Raw genomic sequence first — 25,527 nt, forward strand, 5'->3', positions numbered from 1 at the left:
CATGGGTGCTGAGGTTTATAGATCAATCACATTTTAAAATGTCCACTTTTATTTAAGACTTAGGTGAGACAGAACATTCTGAAAAGGGGTTCAAAGAGTTGCTTTGGAAAGGGGCTTAAAAAGATGTGATTCGTGAGATAATTGGTGCATGGATTTTAATTTTCCAGAGCTCCATAGATTTGAGAAAAATTGGGAGATTACAAATGTGATCGCTTTATTCAAAAAGGAAGGAAGATTGAAAGCAAGTGGCCTAATATCTGTCATTGGAAAAATGTTGGAAGCTGCTATTAAAGAAACTATAGCAAGGTACTTTGATCAAAGTTAAAGGTACTCAGGCAAAATCTCTGGGGAATTGGGTGGACTCTTTTGTACTATCAACTGAGCAGGATTCTGATGAAAGTTTACCTTCTGTTCAAAAGGAAGGAACCAGTAGGATGTTAAAGAGACCATGGAAGGAGGAGAGTTGCCAAGTTCTATCCTGCTAGTGGTGGTTATATCCAGGAAAGTTTAACTTGAACGGAATGATATGGGAAGTTGTAGAATCATAGAATCCTACAGTGCAAGTAGAGGCCATTCAGCCCACATCAACCCTCCAAAAAGCATCCTACTTCTCCACCCACATAGCCAGCCAACCAAGGCTGGAATTGAACCCCAGGTCTCTGGTGTTATGAGCCACTGTGCCACCCATGGAGAAGTGAGTCCTGGATGGAAAGGTGAACCTGTGGGAGAATGTGGAATAATTTATTCCTATAATGTTACATATTTACTAGAAGTGTGGTACACAGAGAAAGAGTTTCTTCAGATATATTTTGGTTATGTTAGTCGATGCACAACTTACCTTTTTATATTTATCAATGGATGATTTGCCTGTTAATCAGCGATTGATTTATGTTAAACATTTTAGGAAAAATCTTAAAATGTGAAATCCAGTCGTTTGATCCTTTTCATTGTTTACTGGAGAGTTCATTCCTTTTCAAGAATTATCCATCTCTATGGGGATCGTAACATCAGTGAAGTCAGGTGGAATGAACAGGTTGATGCAGAAACTGCCTCATTTCTATCACCACCTCAAGCACATCTGCATTTGAGTTTCATTCCATCTAATGAATATATTGCTTTGGGAAAACAAGTGCAGTGTAAACATTGAGGGAGTCAAACTCAATATGGATCAACAGCATGAAGTGTGACTTTAATATTATTCACATTCCACTTTTGAAATGTTGCTTCAGAGTCAACACAAAACCTGTCAATATTGTTTCTGTCTGTCGCCAGTGAAGGCCTTGTACATGGAAAGCGTTGTTATCAAGACAGTGTTAATGAAACCGAGCTCAAAGTTGATTAAGATTGAAAGTATGAAATGAAGGGAAAATATTCAATTTTTTCTGATTGGTGGTAGTTTTGGATATTTTATCTATTAGGCGGTTGAAAATATTCTTGTGTCTAAACCTTGCCGTTGCTCTAAACTGAATCGAATGAACTCCCTCAGGGATTCTCTTGACTGGCCATCATGAGTACAGTCTTATGGCTTTGTGGTGAGGTTTGTAGTACAGTTTGCTACTATTTGTAGTATCATGGCAGGAAAGACTGTGGATAGCTTTCCACATTGCCACCAATTGAAGCGCTTAAGGGGGCGGTTAATGCCCACTTTACCCACCTAGTGGCTCTCACCCTGCTACAGCTTGTAATAGCCCAGCGTGTGACAAAGGGATTGCCACGGGGAATGCTAATACATCCTCACAGACTTGTTTATAGTCTCCCAGGCGTGGTTCCTGCATTCAGTGGCTAACTGAGGAATCCAGCAATGCCAAAGGGATTTCGCTAATGAGAGCCCTCCCTTTCCTTACTCATGCCCTTTCTTCTCCACAGCACCACACTCCCCCTCACCTATGACACCCTCTCCCACCATCCCCCAGCTTTATCTTGGAGTCCAGTGATGATCCCAGGCCTTGGATGATTGACCAGTCGTAGATGCTAGTAGCTCTCCACAGGTGGGACCTCTGCCTCTGGCATCCTTGATCCCAGGTGATTACCTGCTGCTGCCTGTCATTTGCCAACAACTCATACCTTTGGTGGAAGCTCAATCTCCATATGTACATGGGATTTGCTTTGGCTGTTATGGCCACAGATGGAGAACCCCTGAGGAAGTTCACAGCTAAGGAGTTATAAGTAATAAATTAAAATTCCCAAAGGACAATACATCTTTCTCACCAGAGAATTAGCTATATATATTTGGTGGTGCTGTTCTTTGCAAACATTGGGAAAGATGAGGCCTCCACATGGACAACTACAATTGATATGGGGATGAAACCCACGGGTGTTGGTATTATCCTACATCACAGTTTAGCACATTCATGAAAACCCTGCCTACGCATTAAACTAGGCTTCACTGAGAAACTAGTATGGCTTTCACACCATTAAATGAATGTATTGCTTTGGGAAAACAGCTGTGTGAATGTTGAGGAAGACACACTGAACATAGTTAAAAATCACACAACACCAGGTTATAGTCCAACAGGTTTAATTGGAAGCACACTAGCTTTCGGAGCGACGCTCCTTCATCAGGTGATTGTCTGATCAATCACCTGATGAAGGAGCGCGCTCCGAAAGCTAGTGTGCTTCCAAATAAACCTGTTGGACTATAACCTGGTGTTGTGTGATTTTTAACTTTGTACACCCCAGTCCAACACCGGCATCTCCGAATCAACACTGAACATAGATTAACAGAGTCAGGTGTGACTTCAATGTTTACACTCTCCATCTGAAATACTGTACCAGAGCCAATGCAGAACCTGTCATCATTTATTTCAGAAAGTAGAATCAAAATGAGACTGAAAGTTGTAAACTCATATTTCCAACATCATTATTTGAATCACATTATACCTCTGTAATTGAAACTGGCAACTTCTCCAGTTCAAATGGAGGCTACATCTTAGCCATTGAGATTCCTCTGCTCAACAAGCTGAAGAAATTCAAAATCCTTGGAAAATTAACATTCGCCTAGACATTCTGTTGCTGTTACACCAAGATTGCAATAAATAAGTAGAGGAACCTCTGTGTAACTGTGACTGTATTGACAAGTGTTCACTGCATGTGTTTCAGTGTGCTACCATGTTTCAACATTAACTGCAGCTGAATTCTAAACTGCACATTGATACAGGATTTGAAACTATAAGCCCCATTTTTAATGCTGTATTTTCTAAAGCGTTGGGCAGGTAAAATCATTTTGAAGCCACTTCTGCTGTTCACAGAATTATTATTAGGAAGATCTCATTTTGTTATACCTCTGCATTGTTGTCGCAAATAATAATGTCTGCATTTGCCAGCAAGAACTGCTGATCCATTCAAATTCAATTTTGAAGCTGAAAGCTCCATTGAATGGATTAAACCTGACATGCCGTGTTTTGTCTTTCTTTTAAAGGTGGAAGTGAAAATGTAGATGAAAGGCAAGGGGAAAGAGAAGTCTCCAGCTTTGGAACGGAGAGTTCTCTGTCTGGGTTTTTGCCCTCCGGAACACAGCAGCACACAATGTCAAAGAAGGGTGCTGCCGTTCGAGCTAAGGGAGACAAGCCTGATGCCTTAGCTGCTTTGCAAGCTGCCAATGAAGAGCTCAGGGCCAAACTGACTGACATTCAAATTGAACTTCAACAAGAAAAGAGTAAGGTGTGCACTTTCCTCTTCCTAATAATTATTATTAATAAAAGAAATTAGCACTGAATCTAGCAACAGCGCAGGACACTTGTCACACATTTGAATGGGACCTTTTACAAATATAATATGCATACTGGCAAGAATTAACAATCTGTATTTTTGCTGCAAGTAACAACCTATTGGCTAGACAAAACATTCGAGCTCGTTGCACAAAATACTTGCAATAAATAGAAACTTCTATGATGCTTAAATCATCAGTTTTAATCAGTTCTACCATTGGATCATGGGTTCTTTTCACATACATTATACAGAAATCCAGTGTTGTCAATCAAGGGCTACAAGAGCATTTAAATAAAATATTAATATGTTGTAATTCTGGGAAATTTCAGAAGTCAAAGGTCTTCGAATAATTCACATAAACAAATTGACACTGTTCAGTTTGTCTCTGAAGTATCTGCCTACTTTCTTTGATGGAGAGATGGGGAAAGAGACCTTGCAGAACCACCAGCTTTGGTGTAGTGAGGTGATACTAGAGTGTGCCCAAGGCTGGCGCACATGTGGCTGGACTAGTAATTCAAAACCAAGATGACTGATTTGAAGATGTGAGTTCAAATTCCGCAGTAGCAACTGCAGGAATTTAAATTAAGTGAATTAAATGAAAAGACATTCTAGAATAAAAAGTTAGCATTTGTAATAGTGATTGTGAAACTAATGGATTGTTGTAAATCTGATCTGGCTCTTTAACATCCCTCTGTGTCTGATCTATCTTTAACTTCAGTTGTCCTCTGAAATGCCATAGCGAACCATTCAGCTGTCACAATCCACTTCAGGAAGGATGACAAAACTGATGGATCAAATGGCAACAATGAGGCACCAGACACCACAAAGGTACCCAGTCCAGTCAAATTTGCAAATTCCTCCTTGGGCACCTCTGCCAAAATTTGGTCAGCTATTCCCAAATAGTGAAACAATAGCCTGGCACAATGGTACTTCAAGAATCATATACTTTAACCAATGTACCAGATTCCTCCATCACTACTTATGGGTATATTCAGTTCCATTAATGAAACACCACCACCCTAAACCTTCCCCTGCAGCACTTTGTTGGGAAAGAGTTCCTCGGGAGTGTTTGACATTGACACTGAATGCCAAGAAGTCTCTTACCATCAGGTCAAAGCATAGGCAAGGAAGCCTCCTGCTGATTACCACCTACCACCCTCTTTAAGTTAGTCAATTAATGCTTTTCCATTTTGCATATTACCACCATGAGGAAGAAAGATTGAAGTAATATAGGCATAGAATGGACGCTGGTGTACCTCCTCAATGTCTTGTCAGTAAGAGTATTGTGGTTGAGTCCTAGAGGACAATGCTGCCAGACTGGTCTTGAGGCAGATGGAGCGAGAACCATCATGGAGGGAAAACCTAGTTGGCTGCATTCTCATCAAACTACCTGATGCAGATTTATTTTTTCATGGCAGTACTGGCAGGAGTAATCATTGTATAGTTCTCGTAGAGACAAAGTTCACACAGAACTTTGACAACTTTCAAAAAACTCAGAAACACCCAGGATAAACCAGCTCATTTAACTGACACATCATTCATCAACTTAAATATTCATTCCTTCCCCCACTGGCATTGCACAGTGCTGGCAGTGGGGCCAGTTAATAAAATCTACAGCAATTTTCCAAGTCTCTTTCAGTAACACCTTTACAAGGTAGAAGGATAGGGCAATCTATGCGTGAGAGTATCACCAATTGCATGTACCCATCTAAATCACATGCGAACCTGATTTGGAAGTTGATCACTGTCCCTTCTTCTATGGGTTAAAATCTTGGAACTACCTCCCTAAAAGCATCATTGATGTACCTACACCATTTGGATTTCAGCAATTCAAGAAGGCAGTCCATTAGCATTTCCTTAAAGGCAATTAGGAATGAGCACTAAATGCTCACCTTGACAGCAATACTGATATCCAACAAATTAATGAAACATTTCGAGGGTATACAGCTTCCAAGACAGGTTATTAGATTTGAGTCAGGAGCAGGTGCCTTGACTCATTTTTTTCCTCTCATTAGTCAAGGAACCCTGAAGTCAACTATGCTGCAATGATTGGCTGAATCAGCATTAACCAGGAACTTAGTCTAAGATTTTTCCATTTAGTACAGATTTTTATGCCACATTGTGTTTTTAAGGATTGAGGTACCAGAACACTCTTAAACTAAAGTACTGTTAATCTGAAATCAATAGAGTCAAACTGTCAATAAGTGCCACATGAACTTTTCACTTTTTATTAAATGTTGTAGAGTGAAGAAGGCGTTTGGTATGCTTTCCTTTATTGGTCAGAGTATTGAGTACAGGAATTGGGAGGTCATGTTGCAGGACATTGGTTAGGCCACTGTTGGAATATTGTGTGCAATTCTGGTCTCCTTCCTATCGGAAAGATGTTGTGAAACTTGAAAGGGTTCAGAAAAGATTTACAAGGATGTTGCCAGGGTTGGAGGATTTGAGCTAGAGGGAGAGGCTGAACAGGCTGGGGCTGTTTTTGCTGTGTATCTCTCTGACTCTCTGCCTCTATGTTGTATAACAGCCAAATTAAACTTCACCATAAAGTTCATACTATATACCACAAGTGAGATTAAGAAATGAGGACTTTCAATACCACAAATGATCTGAACTAGGAACTCGCTTTGATTGAATGTGTTTACTGGGAATGACAAAATTGAACAAGAGGGTACACAGAAGAGCTTATATCCCTGTTTTACTGTGACATCATTACAATCGTACAGTTCTTCCTTGAGGCTTTTTGTTACCTGGTTTGTGCTCTGGAGCTACAAACTGGGAAAAAGAATCTTGTTTTTACTTGGAATTTTCATCTTACTGAGGAGGCTTCAGCCCAGTCCACATCCAAAAACCTGCTCTGAAAACTCTGCTCACACTTTGACAGCTGTGACAAATTCCATCATAGTAGTCGACCAATCTGCAACATTGCAAAATATCCAACAATATTCAAAATAGAACAATCTGTGATTTGTTTTTAGAGGAAAAAAAAACAATTCACCCCATCTCCCAATGTTAGCAGATTCTTCATAAACAATACCAGGATCTGGATCCATATTTGGATTTACATCCTTGCCAAAACTTAATGTGTTTTTCTTATGCCGTACCATATCTGTGCACCAAGTTCTGTAAACATCTTTCATTAGATCTTGAGATAAGTTGTTTAAAACCAGTTAGGCAGATTTAAAGGCACAACATTACCTATACTCACCTTATGTGGCAGAGGTAATGAGGATTAGATACAAAGGATACAGTGAGGCAATGATATTCTGCTAAGAAGATGGAGGAAAAATTATACAGTTCACAAATCAAATGCAGAATCACATGCAAGGTGTTAACTCAATTTAAATGATGTCAGCTAATTTTCAAATTAATTTTAATTGGCAATAGTATTCTCTTAAATTGACAATAACGTTTTAATTTTTTTGAATCACTTTTGCTAAACTTTCAAATGAGCAGCTAGATACATCTCGAGACACAATGGGCAGAGAGAGGCATGTTTTTGTCATGGTCAGTACTTTGTACCCTGTCTGCAGGAGTGTTGGAGCACCCATGGTGACTCCTGGTGGGCCTTCCACCCAGGTTCAGTACCCTCGCTGCCTCAATCAGAGAGAATTAGCAGCTCCAGCGCTTGGCAGTGCCATGATAGATGCCCTGGGTCTGCTGATACAGCATTACCTGGACTCCCAGGATGGGGGTCAACTAGTACTAAAAGTCCTGGGTGGGACAAAGGGGAGGGGTTTGTGTGCTGGAGTTTGTGGGGGACAATGCACCATGATAGCCACAAGCAAGGGCTTTTGTGGAGGGGGTTGGCGGCTGGCCATCAGCAAACACAACTCCTCCATTTCCATGCCTTTGGACCTGCAGACATTATTGCAGATTGAGCGCCCATGTGCTTCAAATGAGAGGGAATCCATAAGTTTACTTGTTGACTGCCAGGAGGTGATTCCTGGCAGAAAGCCTGCCTGAGAGCTCCTGCACTCGGATGTAAAGTTTAAAAGTAAATATAAAGATAGTAAACATCCCTCCTATTCTCACTGCCTCATTTTCCACGCCCCAACCTTGCCAGTATATAACCCTGTACCCATGCCTATGTGTGATCCATGCTTCATGGCTCCTCAGACTGACTATGTCAGCCTATGCCTGCATGATGTGGATTTTCCTGGCTGCGCGAGCAATCATTCCTACCCCTAATTATTCTGGAGATGGTTTTGGTGAGCTACCCTTTTGAACCACTGCTGTTGGGAAGGCCCTAGGATTTTGATTCATTGACAGTGCAGGAACAGCAACATAGTTTCGTGGGCACAAGGAGGGGAACGTGTGGATGGTGGTGCTGCAATTGCCCTTCTATGTAGTAGAGGTCAAAGGTTTGGAAGATGCTGTCAAGGAGCCTCATAAATTGCTCTATTATTTTATAAATGGTACTCATTTCTGTCCCAGTGTGTCAGCTGCAGAGATTGTAAAGATGTTAAATAGTTGACAATCAAGTGGGTTGCTTTGACCTGGATGGTATGGAGCTTCTTGAGTATTGTTGGAGTTACACTCACCCAAGCGAGAGAGGATGGGGAGGGGGGGTGGGGGGTAGGAGTTGTATTCTGTCACACTCCTGATCTGTGCCTTGTAGATGATGGGCAGATTTTGAAGATTCAGGAGGTGAGTTATTCACAGAGAATGCCAAGCCTCTGACCTGTCCTTGTAGTTACACTCATATGGATGGTACAGTTCAGTTTCTAGCCAATGGTAATCTCAGATTTTGAGACTTCGGGGCACTCATACAAGTTCCAAAGTGTTCACGCACAATTTGCACAATCTTCTCCACAGTTAACCATCTCAAATGTCTGTGACCATCCCCAAAACATGCATATGCCCTGCCCTACCCAAAAGGATCCCTGACCCCCATGTCCAAGGCATCTGAGACCACATTCACTGCGGCACCTAAGCTCTCCAAAGGGATGAACTGACCAAGCAGAAGAAATGCACTGGGAATAAACCTGCTGTTACCTGCTTTGATCTTTGGGTTGTAGGTATCAGGGACTCTAAAATCCCATTTCTCTGCAGACAAATGAATATTTAAATGGCCAGCTGCCTGGGGGAATCTATGCATATGTGAACTATAGCCCACACTTAATCCCATCCCTATGTAAATGAGAGGGGCCTGGTTCAGGGGCAGGAATGTGACTCCTGATGCCTTCTAGCATATTTGCCATGGTAGAGATGCTCCCTGACCTAATGAAAATTGAGGTGCAACAGTTAAAAATGAATTAATACAAAGCTAATTGGTACAGTCAGGGCATAGGCATCATGTTTGTAAGGACATAGCAACTGTATGAGCCCAATGCTGGAGTGCTGTCACACCATTTTGATACAGCTGAGGAGGCCCAGGAGAAAGCTTCATTGAACAAGAGCAGCAAGCTTCACTGGCATTCACTGTAAAATAATTTATAGAATCATACAACAAAGAAATGAGACCATTTGGCCTATCATGCCGACATCAGCTCCTTGAAACAGTCACCCAATAAAACCTCTGTCCCTGCTCTTTTCTCAAAGCAATGAATAAGTCTTATTCTCTTCGAGACACAGAATTCTATTCCAAGACTGCTCCATCATCATTGGGATTGCACTTGCCTGCTTCCATTTTTAACTATCTCTTTGCAGCCAGATAATTTCTCTGTAATTGTGCTATGGGAAGGATAGAGAGGGGGGCAAGAGAGGAGGGGGTGCAGTGCTTTTGATAAAGGATAACATTATAGCTGTACTTAGGGAGGATGTTCCTGGGAATATGTCCAGGGAAGTTATTTGGTGGAACTGAGAAATAAGAAAGGGTTGATCACCTTATTGGGATTGCACTATAGACCCCCAATAGTTAGTGGGAAATTGAGAAATGAAATTGTAAGAAGATTCAGTTATCTCTAAGAATAATAGGGTGGTTATGGTAGGGGATTTTAACTTTCGAAACATTGACAGGAACTGCCATAGTGTTAAGGGTTTAGATGGAGGGGAATTGGTTAAATGTGTACAAGAAAATTTCCTGATTCAGTATGTGGATGTACTGACTGGAAAAGGTGCAAAACCTGGCCTACTCTTGGGAAACAAGGCAGAGCAAGTGACTGATGTGTCAACTGGGGAAGCTGTATGGAGCCAGTGACCATAATTCTAAAATAATGATTGAAAAGGTTAAACTGGATATAAAAGTTTAAGTTCTAAGTTGGAAGAAGGCCAATTTTGAAGGTCATGATTTGGAGGTGCCAGTGTTGGACTGGGATAGACAAAATAAAAAAATCACACGACACCAGGTTATAGTCCAACAGGTCTCCTTTGTCAGGCAGCTAGTGTAGCAGGACAGTATTAGACAAGAACTTTCAAAAGCTGATTGTGGGTGGATGTTCGCAGATAAAGGCATGGCTGGAAAATGGGAAGCCTTCAAAAATGAGATACTGAGAGTCCAAAGATAGTATATTCCTGTTTGGGTGAAAGGCAAGGCTAGTGGGTGTAGGGAATGCTGAATGACTAGAGAAATTTAGGTTTTGGTCAAGAAAAAGAAGGAAGCATATGTCAGATATAGACAGCAGAGATTGAGTGAATCCTAAGAAGAGTATAAAGGCAGTAGGAGTATACTTAAGAGGGCAAAAAGGGGACATATGATAGCTTTGACAAATAGTATTAAGGAGAATTCCAAGGGATTTTATAAATACACTTAATGACAAAAGTGAAACCACAGGAGATGGTGGAGATACTAAATGAGCATTTTGCATCAGTATTTACTGTGGAAAAGGACATGGAAGATACAAAATGTGGGGAAATAGATGGTGACATCTTGGAAAATGTCCTATATTATAGAGGAGGAGGTGCTGGATGTCTTGCAACGTATAAAAGTTTTAAAGTTGCCCCTTAGGTCCCTTTTAAATCTTTCACTCTCACTCTAAACCTATGCCCTAGAGTTCTGGACTCCCCCACCTCAGGAAAAGATCTTGTCTATTTATCCTATCCATGCTTGTTATGATATTATAAACCGCTATAAGGTTACCCCTCAGCCTCTAACGCTCCAGGGAAATCAGCCCCAACCTATTCAGCCTGTCCCTATAGCTCAAACGCTCCAATCCGAGCAACATCTTTGTAAATCTTTTCTGAACCCTGATCACATGTGCCCTAGAACTCTGCGGGAAGCAATGGAAGTGATTGCTTGGCCCCTTGGTGAGATATTTAGATTATCAATAGTCACAGGTGAGGTGCTGGAAGACTGGAGGTTGGCTAACATGGTGTCACTATTTAAGAAGGGTGGTAAGGTAAAGCCAGGGAACTATAGACTGGTGAGCCTGATATTGGTGAGCAAGTTGTTGAAGAAAATCCTGAGGGACAGGATTTACATGTATTTTGAAAGGAAAGAACTGATTAGGGATAGTCAACATGGCTTTGTGTGTGGGAAATCATGTGAAACTAACTTGATTAAAATTTTAAAGAAGTAGTGAAGAGGATTGATGAGTGCAGAGCAGTGGACATGTCTATACGGACTTCAGTAAGGCGTTCAACAAGATTCCTCATGGTAGACTGGTCAGCAAGGTTTCATCTAGCCATTTGTGTACAGAACTGGCTCGAAGTTAGGAGACAGAGGGTGGAGGGTTGATTTCAGACTGGAGGCCTGTGACCATTGGTGTGCCACGAGGATCGGTGCTGCATCCAATGCTTTTTGTCATTTATATATATGATTTAGATGTGAACATAGGAAGTATAGTTAGTAAGTTTACAGATGACACCAAAATTGGAGTTGTAGTGGATAGTCAAGAAGGTTACCTCTGAGTACAACGAGATCTTGATCAGATGGGCCAATGGGCCACGGAATGGCAGATGGAGTTTAATTTAATTTAGTTAAATGTGAGGGACTGCATTTTGGAAAATCAAATCAGGGTAAGACTTATACACTTAATGGTTAGGTCCAGGGGAGTGTTGCTGAAAAAAGAGACCACTGAGTGCAGGTTCATTGTTCCTTGAAACTGGAATCTTAGGTCAATAGGATAGTGAAGAAGGCATTTAGTATGCTTTCCTTTTATTGGTCAGGACATTAAGTACAGGAGTTGGGAGGGTATGTTGCGGCTGTACAGGACATTGGTTAGGCCACTTTTGGAATATTGTGTGCAATTTTCATCTCTCTCCTATAGGAAGGATGTTGTGAAACTTGAAAAGGTTCAAAAAAGATTTACAAGGATGTTGCCAGGGTTGGAGGAGTTGAGCTATAGGGAGAGGCTGAACAGGCTGGGGCTGTTTTCCCTGGAGCATTGGACCCTGAGAGGTGACCTTATAGAGGTGTATAAAATCATGAGGGGCATGGATAGGGTAAATAGACAAGGTATTTTCCCTCGGGTGGGGGAGTCCAGAATTAGAGGGCGTAGCGTTGGGGTGAGAGGGGAAAGATTTAAAAGGGACCTAAGAGGCAACTTTATCATGCAGATGGTGGTGCATTTATGGAATGAGCTGCCAGAAGAAGTGGTGGAGACTGGTACAATTACAACATTTGAAAGACCCTGGATGGGTATATGAATAGAAAGGTTTTAGAGGGATATGGGCTAAGTGCTGGCAAATGGGACTCGATTCATTTAAGATATCTGGTTGTCATGAGCCAGTTGGGCCGCAGGGTCTGTTTCCGTGCTGTACAACTCTATGACTCTACCCATTGTGACCAATTGCCATTAGTGTCCCCCAGTATCTATTCTTAGCTCCCATCTAATTTTCAGCTGCATGCTAACCCTCCTGACATTATCTAAAACCAGACCATTATTTTCCATATAAATGCTAATGATAGCCAACTCTATGTTCCATCCATCTCTCTTGATCCCTTCATTGTCTCAAATCTTTCAGATTTGCCCTCCAACATCTAGTGCTGGATGAGTAGAATTTTCCTCTAATTAAAGTCTGGCAGAGAAAAGCCATTGTTCACTGTACCTATTACAAACTCTATTCCCTTGCTGACTGTGCCTTGGTAACTGAGGCTGAACTGGAGTTGTCACAATTTGTGTTCTATTCGAGCTGAGGATGAGCTTCCTGCCCAATATTCACATCATTCATAAGATTGCTTATTTCTATCTCAGTAACATCACTTGACTCTGTCCTTCCTCACTGATCTGCTGCTGAATCCCACATTCACACCTTTGTTATCTGTGGACTTGACTGTTGTAATACAGTCCTGATTGTCCTCTCTAGTACTTCCCTCCTTAACTTGAGGTTACTCAAAGATCCCCTGCCTATGCCTAACCCACACACTTTCACCCTTTTTTTTGCATGTATCTTTTGTGGTTTTACACAAAAGAACTGACTGGATTCTGTTCATCTCCCATGATAAGGTTGATCTTCTCTCTTAACATTGACATGAAGCTTCAGTTTTTTGTATCAGTCACCATTTGAATAGTTTTCTCTGAAGTGAAATGTGATGAAAACTCATCAGCAGTTCTATCAACAACCCAACTGAAATCATGTTAGTCGAATTTTGCCACTAATCTGTGCAGATCATGAATGGAATATTCAATGGATTACCCTGGAAGCTGAATTGTTCTGATAGACTTTGCTGTTTCAAGACTTTTATTTATTCTGAGGATAAAGTAATCGTCAAAGGATTTCAATACTTCTTCAAAAGGATTCATTGCTTTTTTTTTAATCAATGGTAAGCTGTAGCCTCATACTTCTAATTGTATTTAGCAGTGAAATAACTTGTTCAGCTTCTGATTCAGGATCTAATGTGGATGCAGTTCTATATCTTCAGAATTGTTTCCTCCAAGATGTAAAACTCCATGTTCTATTTGCCCACCTCTGAAATTAAATCTCCTGGCAATACGACTTCAGATGCCATGTCTTTCTGACTTAGTTATTTCTTTTTCTCACTTAAAATGCATATAATTTTGGAATGATTCAATGCTGTGTACTGCTGTACCGGGGGTTTTTCCCACACTTTTGTGGTCATAGTGGAGGACTCCCACCTTGTGACTTTCCTAGATAAATCCCAGCAATCATGGCCTTAATAAGTGATAGCTTTACTGAATGAATCTCACTACCTTCAGCTTTAATAAATGATTTCCGCTCTACTCAGTAAATGAGTCCCACTATTTACTGCTTTAGATTGTGAATCCTGTTAATTTAACAGATTTTCCTAGATGAACTGTAGTCTTTAGTTTGTATAAATGCTTCCTGCCTTTAACCCAATTTGATAATAGATTACTTACCTCTTCTGCAGGATTAGCAGTTTCCTGACTTTCTTCTTCTGTTAGATCTTGTCTGTTTCAACTTCTAAAATGCCACATTTATTGCTTTTGCTCTGGCTTTGTGACGTTTCCTCAGCTGTGACCTCATTTTACATTTCATTTGTGATCCTTAATTTCCCTTACTGCTGCTCGCTTGTTGTGATGACAATCTGAACTGAAGTAGTTCTCTTGCCTTTTGTTTTCCCAATCTATATATTTGCACTATTTTTAAAAAAAGTTTTCCTTTTCCCTGCAAGGTTTTAACCTTTACTAATGGAGCGTTTGATGTCAGTTTGCTCTGTGGCTGAACCCTGATTTGAGCCCAATCCTACAGACCATGAGCACTCAATGCAATCTGTATCTGTCCTGTAACTGTAATCTGTAACCACTACTCCAATCCAGGGATCTCTGAACACTCTTCTGTTGCAACATGTCTCTTACCATCCCTGAAATGCTTTCTCCATTAACTGCAGGCTGTGTCCTTGTTGAAACTCACTGTGATGTTATCTTCTGTCTGGGCCCTTCAAAGTCCAGCATTTCCTATTGCGGACTGTCTGAGTGAGCAGAATTTTTAAAGCTTTGCTTAAAGAAATCTTCAGACCTCCAACAATGCCTGCATTGTGTAAAGCTACATTGCATCAGCCATTGGTACATATTGTGTGAGCTCTCCATCATTGCTCACTAATAGGTAGATTTGCTGTCACCATCCTGCTCCAGGCTAGGGTGGGGTCCTGCTTGGTCTACTGTAGTGGAGAAAACACATTTACGAGTCTAATGAAAAGAGGCTCTTGATCTTAAGTAAAGTATAGTTTATTGCACAATAGCAACTGTTTACAAGTGACATTAATATCATGGACATTGCTCCAGAATCTGTAAGGAAGCTTCAGATGATTGGTCTTATTTCTTCAAGATCTTGAACTATATTCCCATCGAGCATGTACTAATTCCATTAGTACTTAAGGCATTCCACAGCATTGATTCTTTTAGAACCCTGCAACCCTTATCTAGCAATCTCCATCGTACACCAGATCTTCCCTTTTGATACTCCTGCCCTCAACCCACTACCACTGGTGTAATATTTCTTACTTTAACAACTCCCTTCAGTTCTGATGAAAGGATGCCAACTTGGAAGGTTAACGCTGTTTCTCTTCAAAGATGCTCACTGACCTGCTGAGTATTTCCAGATTGGGGCTTCACTAATCTCATCACTTGATCCCTTTTGTGAGTGGTGTGGATGTACCTCATTTTGCAGCTCCGCCCCTAACATGGCTATTAAATCTGAGGGGATCAGGTCCAAGGTAAAATTGTAGATATATGCTGCTTTAACAAATGTCAATGTTGCTTATATTGAATGTTGTAAACTTAGAGTACCCAAATGGAATGTGTGTACATGTTAAAATATATTAATGTTCTCAGAGGTGAAACATTCAGGTGGCTTTGATATTCTTATGCGTAAAATACTCTGAGTCAGCCAACAGTAGTATTGCTTAATTAATCTGACTTGAATGAAATGTTATTTTTACCTGTTCATTTCCATTGCCTAAGAAGAACATCGATAAACTCCTAGTTTGACATGTCCTGGTTTTACAGATGACAAATTTGATCTCCCACTTGCTAATATTTTTTGTGTATTTGTGTGAAACGGGCAGGCCTTATGCCACATTGGGCAGTGTCCCTGACTCTTGGCCAGAATCTCTAATTGACCATAGAAGGTGCATTCATGGCATGGCCAAATTAATTTTCAGCCCGTAGATCCTTCCAGTCCTCCTGATAGTGGGAGGGAAGTGTAGAAGAGTTGCTTGGCATCCATCCTCCAGAAGGCTGAAGGATTGTTTTACATTGTCAGTTTTCTGCAAACCACTGCAGTACTCTGCACATACAGACAGAACAATCCAACCAAAGTCCAGCCATTACATCCGAAACCTGCACTCGACATGACAGAGCATCATACTTGATTGGCTCCCTATTCACCAACTTAAACATTCAACTCCACTCCCCCCTCCCCACCCAACCCCCACTATTAGTGCAGGGGCAGCTCTGTATACCATTTGTCAAATGCACAGCAGCAAATTGGCAAAACACTCACAAACGTTACCTGAAACCTGCAACCTGTCACACTTAAAAGGACAAGAAGACACATGGGAATGCTACCACCTGCAATTTCCCCTCCAAGCTAATGTCAGGATAAAATATTAGATTAACCTGCTACTCCATTTGCAAGATGTCCATAGTACAACTCCCACTCCCATCAGGTCATCCAGCTGACTACACACCGTATAACTAAGCAATAGCAAAGAAAAATGTGAATACAAAAACATATCGTGTAAAAACAGAAAATGCAGCAACTGATTTGATGTGTGAATTCTTTGGATGATTCCATGGTGTTAACTACAAGGAGCAGTTGAAGTATGTACCTTGCTTCTATTTAGGTGTCTATGAAATGTTATGGAAAAGCTGAGTATCTTTGATGTGGATGAGCTAGAAATGTGGATGAAGTTGACACATCTTTTGTGGCATATAATCTTGGGCCATCCATGACATGAGAGATTGTTTTACATTGTCAGTTTTCTGAAATGAAGGGGTTTCTCCTCAAATGTATTCCAAGTTCTGTGGGTATTACATCAGTCTAGCTGCAACCTCTGGGCAGAACAATGTTCTGAAATGAATACCCTGGAGAATTAAGTAGTGTAATCCTTTTCACACCTGCCTCCTCCAGTCTCGCTTCCACTTTGCCAGACTCAAGCAAGGAAATGGATACTGTACCAGTCTGTCCCTTTGGTGTAAAGCATTTGCATGATTTGTACTAAGTGTGATGTTTCACAGAAATACTTTCCTCAACTCATGTCTCCATTGCACTTTGCCGCACTTGATTTTTGCAAGCTATGTTTTGCTCTCATCTTTGATAGTGTTATTTTTAAAACTTGGAATGATGATTAAATGTTTCCCCTTGTTTGTGATCACTCAGTTTTACAGCAATACCTCCAGCTAATCTCCCCAGAACACAAAATGGTTTGTGTATTGTATCCTAATCTTTGGTATATTCTTTGGTAAGCTGCATGCTTAAATTAGACCAGAAGCTTATAGCTTTGGAACTGCTCCTTGTGATGTATGGCGATTTGACAATTTTCTTAATGCTTGTTTGGATGAATCTATAATGACTCCTCCATAGTTTTATTCTGACTCACTCCTCAATATGCATTTTTACTTTTTGAAATGTAAACAAGTCACTGCAAACATCAACAGGAAAAATTATTCCTATCTGTATATATAAAAAAGACGCTGATAACGTGGCATAACATATATTGCAAATCAAACTGTAGGAAATAACAGGGAGTCCGTTTATTTTTCCAGATCCCTACAAAAGTTCTGGGACAGCCTCAAATTGAAATGAAGTTCTTCAATTATATTTATGACAATGGACTCTCACAGCATTAGGGATGATCCCATCCACAGGAATTAGTTAACACTGGGATGAATTGAGGTCCAACTGATGCATCCACTTCATAATGGTGTGAAAGTTATCCATGTCAGCGCAATAGACCATAAGGATAATCTTTGACCATCACTATTTATCTTCAAACAATAAGGATGTCAGCATGCAGAGAAAAATATAACTCTGGAAACCTTCCTGTATATCTGAAAGATCAAGTTTTAAGTGCCCTTAAACATGACAGAACACATGACGTTCCAAATTCCTTTTCAGAAACAGAGAGAAGCATAAAAATAATTGTCGTAGTTCGATTTTTATTTCAGGACTATAGAAGTAGATTTATGCATACTCAAACCATTTTCCTTTCCACTTACGGCATTTTTCAAACCCAATCTCAAATTAACTTCATCACTAATTTTTGATTTTATGTTACATTTTTCTTTTAATGCTGCACCTTTAGGAGGAGACGCCACATGATGCTGTCACTAGAGTAATATTCCAGAGGATCAGATAAATGCCCTGGTGAAGTGGGTTCAAATCCTGGCATGGCAACCGGTGGAATTTAAAATCAATCTGTACAATCGGGAATATAAAACCAGTCTCAGTAATGGTGACCATGACAACTGTTAGTGATTGTTGTTAAATATCCATCTGCTTCACAAATGCCATTTAAGGAAGAGAATCTGCTACTTTTACCTGGTTTAGTCCACATTCCCAGCAACGTAGTTTACTCTTAACTGCCCTCTGCAATGGTCTAATAAACCATTCAGTTCTGGGCAGTTAGGGATATGCCAGAGTGATGCCCACATCTTATGAAGGAATTTAAAAAAATTGCAGTGGACGTGACTGTTCACCTAGATTTAGCTCTGCATCACTGCATAAATTTGCTAAAGTAAGAAATTCATCATTTCACAAGCACAATGTGAAGGCATAATGTACACAGTCGAAAATCATACACAAAGAAATATTTGATGCAAAAGCTCTTTTTGGAATAGAGTCCCTCCAGTGTTGAAGCAGCCATTTAGACCGTACTGATCCTCCAAAGGGTGTCCCATCCAGAACCCATCCCCCATAACCTATCCCTGCATTTCCCATGGCTACCCCACGTAGTCTGCCCATACCTCACACTAAGGGCAATTTAGCATGGCCAGTCCACCTAACCCGCACCTCTTTGAACTTTGAAAGGGAACTGGAGGAAATCTGAGGAGAACGTGTAAATACTCGACAGTCATTTGAGGGTGGAATTGAACATTGGTCCCCAATGCTGTGAGGTAGCAGTGCTAACCACTGAGCCACTATGCTGTCCCTTTCTTCATTTGTTCTTGTAATGTCTGTACCATACGGTCACAGAGTCATACCATACGGAAACAGACCCTTCGGTCCAACTCATCTGTGCCGACCAGACATCTCAAACTGACTGAGACCCATTTGCCAGCACTTGGTCCATATGCCTGTAAAGCTTTCCTATTCATATACCATCCAGATGCCTTTTAACTGTTGTAATTGTACCAGCCTCCACCACTTCCTCTTTCCATACACAGACCACCCTCTGCATGAAAAAGTTATTGCTCAGGTTCTTTGTAAATCTTTCCCCACTCACCTTAAACCTTTGCCCTCTAGTTTTGGACTCCCCTGGCTGAGGAAAAGGACCATGGCTACTCACCTTATACATGTCCTTAATGATTTTATAAACCTCTATAAGGTCACCCCTCAACCTTTAATGCTCCGGGAAAAAAGCCTCAGCCTATTCAGCCTCTCCATACAGCTCAAACCCGCCAGTCCTGACAACATTCTTGTAGATCTTTTCTGCAACATCTCAAGCTTAATAACATCCTTCCTATTGAAGGTCGACCAGAATTTCAAAATAGCTTCACTAATGTCCTGGGCGAAAGTGAGGACTTCAGATGCTGGAGATGAGAGTTGAGAATATGGTGCTTGAAAAGCACAGCAGGTCAGGCAGCATCTGAGGAGCAAGAGAGTCGCTGTTTCAGGCAAAAGCCCTTCATCAGGAATGAGGCTGCGAGCCAAGGGGATCGTGAGATAAATGAGAGGGGGGTGGGGCTGGGGGGAAGGTAGCTGAGAGTGGGATAGGTAGATGAAGGTGGGGGTGAAGGTGATAGGAGAGGGGAGGCTGGAGCGGATAGGTGGGAAGAAATATGGACAGGTAGGACAGGCATTGGGTGGCAATGGAGGAAGCCTAGGACCTAGGAGGGGGCGATGAAGTATTCGGCCATGGGGCGGTGGGGTTGGTTGGTGTGGGTGTCCCTGAGATGTTCTCTGAACCACTCTGCAAATAGGCATCCTACCTCCTCAATGTAGACGGGACCGCATCAGGAACAACAGATATAATAAATGATGTGTGGAAGTGCAGTGGGGTGTGGAAGGATCCTTTGGGGCCTTGGACGGACGTGAGGGGGGGAGGGTGGGCGTTCGATGTGTGAGTTATTTTAAATTGAATGGAATCAAACGCAGTTGCCTAACTGCATTTTCCCCATTAGACAATTCAATCTGATGAACAATGTAAGTCGCTGTATAATAACTGATCAGCTTATCTAAACCAGTTGATATTTTTTACTGTTACTAGCTGGAAGCCTGAGCTAATGACAGAGCAGCTGAAATCTGATTGAATGATTGGGACCATTGACTTCAACAGGGGGTAAACAACAGGTTATAAGTAAATTGCTATCAAATATCATTAATTTCTCAGACTAATGTAACTGTCTAATTGTAGAATGAGAATGCAGTTTACAGGCATTAAGGAAGACCAGAAATGAAAAGACAGCCATTTCACGTGCTAGTAGATGTGTGTAATGATGTGTGTAATGACTTCAGTCCAATAAAATGTCATTAATTGATTGTGTTATGAAAAAATCAACAAGTTCAGGGAATTACAAGATTAGCTGTGAGGTGCAAATCTTCGGAATTTGCTGGACAATTTCTGCTGTTCTGCATCAGCTGGTCTTTCTTGAAGTTACCTGAAGTTCTAACCCATTCTCCTCCCTACACCATTGCAAATTCCACTTCCTGACTGCTGTAATGCAATTGTTTTCAAGTTGAAATGTGCAGATTAATATCTAATTAAATGTTTATTCTATGAAATGCTCCGTTTTATCAAGGACTGATCTTGTATTTCTTGAAAGCATTCAATTAGGTTCACAATATATTACTTTGTCATCTGGCAGCTTAGGACAGCTGATGACATTAAGAAAGATGGGAAAATAGGAAAATGTTTTATTTTCATAGAGGTTAAAAAAATTGTGTAAATTCCAATAATCTCATTAGAAAATTCTCAATAGAAAAATAGTCTCATTGCTCATCCTACTATGTTGGGATAACCTAAAATTCCATGAATAATTTCTTATCAATGGTATTTTTCAGTGTAAAACGTTGTTACATACATAAATCAACACATTTAAATTTTTAAAAATTGAAAACAGTTGTCTTGATTACAATAAGCATTGTGAAATCATGACCATGTTTATGACAGATTCCCTCGGTTGGAATTAGTTTGCCTTATTTCCTTTCTATACGCAAATAGAGACATAACAGTTAGGTTATTCAGGAATAAAGCTACAGTAAAGAGCAGACAGCTACTTAGTTTTGTGTTTGAAGACTTAATCTGAAAATACATGTGGGTTTCATTGTGCTGTGTTCTTCAGGTTGCCAAATTGGAACGAGAAAAAAATCAAGAAGGAAAGCTGATCAGGGAGCAGGAGCAGCATAAACACACTGTGGTAGTAACTGAACTCAAAGCCAAGCTGCACGAAGAAAAAATGAAAGAACTCCAGACTGTGCGAGAGAGTCTGTTACGGCAGCATGAAGGTGAGCTTCTCCGAATCATCAAAATAAAAGACAATGAGAACCAGAGGCTTCAGGCACTTGTTAACGCCTTGCGTGATGGAGCTGCTGACAAAGTTAAAACAATGCTTTATAATGAAGCTAAAGAAGAGGCCAAGAAAGTATTTGAGGTTGAGAAAATCAAACTGCAACAAGAAATCTCTGATTTGAAGGGGGCTAAAAAACATGTGGAGGAAGCATTAAGTCAGGCTGTTCATGCTGACAAGATGAAGGCTGCAGAGATAAGAAGTGTGTACCACCTGCATCAAGAGGAAATCTCCAGGATAAAAAGAGACTGTGAAAGGGAGATTCGTAGACTGGTACGTATCGATTTCTTAACCTTGTAAATACTGCTGGTAAACATATGTTTTATCAGCAAGTTCAATATAAAGATTATTTTAAATGATGGTAAGTGTGAGATTTGCTGCAATAAATCCTTGACCCTATACCTGAGGTTTGCAGTAGCATTTAACTAAACAGTATACATCTTTTAACCCACAGTTTTATGAGATTTGGTTCCAAACAAGTTATAACTTTTTATTTACTTAAAAAAATGACCTTCAAGTTGTACCATAAAGGACTGCAGTTCATTTTGATGAGTTGCACGATCCTGCCAATAATTCATAGTGTCCCACAGTGTGCTGCATGGCACCAACTGACAGTGTAATAAAGAAAATGACTAACTATGAAATATAAATCTGAATATTTACCAAGGAATATTTTGCTCAACCTTAATTTCCAGAATGGTTGTGATTGTTCATATTTTAATTTGATATTTGATTGAAGTTCAGGTCAGTCTGGAGCCAATATTGCCCAGGTCACATGATGTGTTGTCAGCCATATTAATAACTATTGTGGCTATTTGAAAAAAATATATAGCTTTACCATTTATAATATTGTCTACACTGGACTATATTGGACATAACTTAATTCAGTCAAGAGTAATGATTAGGCAAGTGAATTAGACAAGATCAGCACCATTAGTCAAAGTAAGTTAATAACTAATGCAGCTTCAACACTCCAGTCACTAAATGCAATAGATCAGATTTGATGTTAAAATGGCAAATGTAGAAGGTAATAGCATACACATGTTGAAATACTTTTCCCTCATATGGGTCTTATCTAGAAATGATTGGTGTTGGAATAAGAATGTGATAATTTGCATAAAGATAAGAGTCCAGATATTTGAAAACTATGCGTATATTTCAGCAATTACACATGCAGGTCTGTCCCACAGTCAGTGACATTAACTCAACCACATGTGCTGGGCTCACCATGCAGGCAGTATGGTACTTACAAGCTCCTGGAGGGGTGCCTTATTTAAAGCCATCCTGCTTGATTGAAGGAGTCAGCAATGGGAAAGCAGGTGGACACTGTGTTTGTTGCTGAATCTCTCTCCTGTGAGCCTCATCATCTCCTTATTCGCCTAGCCCGAAATACATCCTTGTCTCTTACTCTCTGTTCCATACTACTCAGCCAATTTTATATCCACATTGCTACTGACCCTTTAATTCCATGAGCTATCATTGTCCAGTCTGTAGTGTGGCACTGTCATTAACGCCTTTTGAAAGTCTGTGTACAGCTCATCGAAGAACTCCAGTAAGTTAGTTATTTGCACCATATTTTGTATTTTGCTTGGAATGACTGATTGTAAAGCTTATCTCTTGGTGGCTACTGAAGTTGATTTTTAAATAAATCAGCATTTGAAAGGAAATTGTTTGGGTAGTGGAGTCTGCCACTCATTTGATGTGCGGCTGGAATTAAAATCAATGTCAGGAAACTTCCATTAGAAATGTTAGTTTTTCCAGAGTAATGTTGGGAGTAATATTGGAATACTACCATAACAAGCATTTTTCAAACATTGTATAGTTACCCTAGAATAATTAAAATCAAAATTGGAATATGTGATATGAGTTACAGTTGCTAAAATAGGCTAAATGCCAAAGTAATTAATAAAAACTGACTTGCCTTTTCCTCACACTTTTATCATTAGACTATCAAAGAATTTGGCCATGTACTGCTGCTCAGTATCCAGTTGCAAAGGACCTCAGATGTCTGGATAATTGCAAAGCCTGAACTTCAAAGGGATACCACACAGCTATACCATTAAGTAAAATAATTAACTGTTATCCTTCCTTCTAGCCTCAACCAGACATATTTCTCCAAATTCAAAGATACAATTTACGAGGAACTGCTGATGGCATAGAAAGCACACACATTTATAACATGCCCTTCTGTACATGAGAAGCAGCCCTTTTTCTCTTAGAATGGTGGTCAGACTGCTGAATGATGTACATGTAATGCTGTACTGGATTTGCCTTTAACCGTGGTAATTAAGTTGTCAAACCTAGTCAAATCAAAATGATCAAATCTTAAATTGTCAAATGCTAGTTGAATTCATGCTGCAACCAAGGAGCTTTCAAGTTCTACAATGTTTCGAGCAAACATAATTTTATTTCAGAATTTTTTTTTAAATTTAGTGACTTAGCTGGAATTACATAACCCAGCTTTAAACAACCATTCTGAAGAAGAGTTAAATAGGACTTGAAATGTTAACTCTTGTTTCCCTCTCCAGGGATACTGCCAGAGCTGTTGATTTTCTCGAGCATCCCGTGCTTGTTTACAACTCTATCGCATTCTATTTCAGTCTTCTTGGATTGACTATATTTAATTTAAAACTTAAAATTTCTGATCATTTTATCAATTAACTGCTTATAATACATCTGGCATCCCCGGTGCACTTTTACAATACAAGTCTGGTCATCTTGCTGTAGGAAGGATGTTATTAAACTGAAAAGATGCCAGGCAAGGATTTTCAGGGATGGGCAGCATCGTGCTCAGCACTGCTGCCTCACACCACCAGGGACACAGGTTCTATTCCAGCCTTGGGTGACTGTATGTGTGGATATGCTACATTCTCCCCTTCTCTGTGTGGCTACCCTCCAGGTGCTCCGGTTTCCTCCCGCAGTCCAAAGATGTGCAGGTTAGATGGATTGGCAATGTAAAATTTCCCATGGTGTCCAGAGATGTGCAGGCACGGTTGGCTAGCCTTGGAAAATGCATAGATAGGATAGGAGGATGGGTCTGGGTGGAATGTTCTTCAGAGGGTTGGTGTGGGTTCGATGAGGTGAATGGCCTGCTTCCACACTGTATGCATTCTGTGATTCTATATTGCTGAGACTGGAAGGTTTGAGTTACAAGGTGGGGATAAATAGGCTGGGACTTCCCTATAATGTAGGAGGCTGAGGGGTGACCTAACAGAAGTTTATAAAATTTTGAAGAGCATAGATAAAATGAATAACCAAGGTCATTTCCTCAGGGTAGGGGAGTCCAAAATGAGAGGGCATAGATTTAAGGTGAGGGGGAATGATTTAAAAGTGACCTGAGGGATGGTGGATCTAATGCGGAAAGAGCTGCCAGAGGAAAGTGTAGAGGCAAGTACAATTACAAAATTTAAGAGATTTGGACAAGTACATGGCTAAGAAAGGTTTCGAGGGATATGGGGCAAATGCAGGCCAATGGGACTACTTCAGTTCAGGAAACCTGGTTGGCGGTGGATGGATTGAGCTGAAGGTTGCTGTGCTGTATGACTATGACTCCATGACTCTATGTTAAGTAAATGATTTTAGAGGATTGGATGATGATGGAATTGGTAGTAGTGACTGCGCAATCCTTATGTAGACAAACACCCGTTCACTCTGAGGGCAGCTTCCGCCATGTTGTATGATATGACCAATGTACTAAATTGAATAGATTCAGGGCTGATCCAATGATTCAATTTGATTTCATTTATTTATTGTCACAGATTTTGTTACCAAATACAGTGAGAAGTGTTGTATCGTGTCACCTCTCTCCGGTGCAATCTTAAAACACAGAAAAATAGACTAAACATAGAATATAAAGGCAGAAAAATAAAGAAAAAGTGTTCAACTTTACATTCCTTCTTGTTAAGTGCTCTGCCATGGGCCATAGGCCTAGTGGACAGGCATGAGTCCTCTTTGCCATACTGCTGCTAGAAGGAAAGTCATCACTCTTCGACGCCATCTCACCTCCACTGACACTCCCACTACTATGAATCCTCACTGGGCCTCGCCTAAGCAGACACCAGCAATGCTGCCGGGTACTGCACTGGCCCAAACTCAACTCTGCTATGGCCATGAGTCCACTTCGGGCCCACTTTATGGTGGAACGTTGAAAAACTAACCAGAAGAGCAGACTCAATGAGCACCTCAATCATCAGTGATGGTGCAGCCCAGAAAGTGTGTGCAAAGACAAGGCTGATAAGGGGCAACTTTTTCACACAGAGGGTGATACATATATGGAATGAGCTGC

At 40.6% G+C, this 25,527-nt stretch overlaps 1 protein-coding gene across 21 annotated transcripts in view; it reads left to right on the forward strand.

Moving 5' to 3' along the window:
* jakmip3 (Janus kinase and microtubule interacting protein 3) overlaps positions 1 to 25,527 on the forward strand; it is a 377,671-nt gene that overhangs the window by 103,315 nt on the left and 248,829 nt on the right. For all 21 annotated transcript variants that reach the window (XR_015760937.1, XR_015760934.1, XR_015760936.1 and 18 more), the window contains exons 2-3: positions 3,419 to 3,660; positions 21,018 to 21,515. Coding sequence is in view for 8 of the 21 variants with exons in the window: in XM_043712580.2 (XP_043568515.1) it covers positions 3,526 to 3,660; positions 21,018 to 21,515 (633 nt within the window). In the remaining 13 variants the exon portion in view is untranslated. The remainder of the gene's footprint in view (positions 1 to 3,418; positions 3,661 to 21,017; positions 21,516 to 25,527) is intronic.

This window comes from Chiloscyllium plagiosum, unplaced genomic scaffold (genome assembly GCF_037043375.1).
Source record: "Chiloscyllium plagiosum isolate Xiang-an unplaced genomic scaffold, Cpla_swu_hap1 HiC_scaffold_22, whole genome shotgun sequence".
NCBI lineage: Eukaryota > Metazoa > Chordata > Chondrichthyes > Orectolobiformes > Hemiscylliidae > Chiloscyllium > Chiloscyllium plagiosum.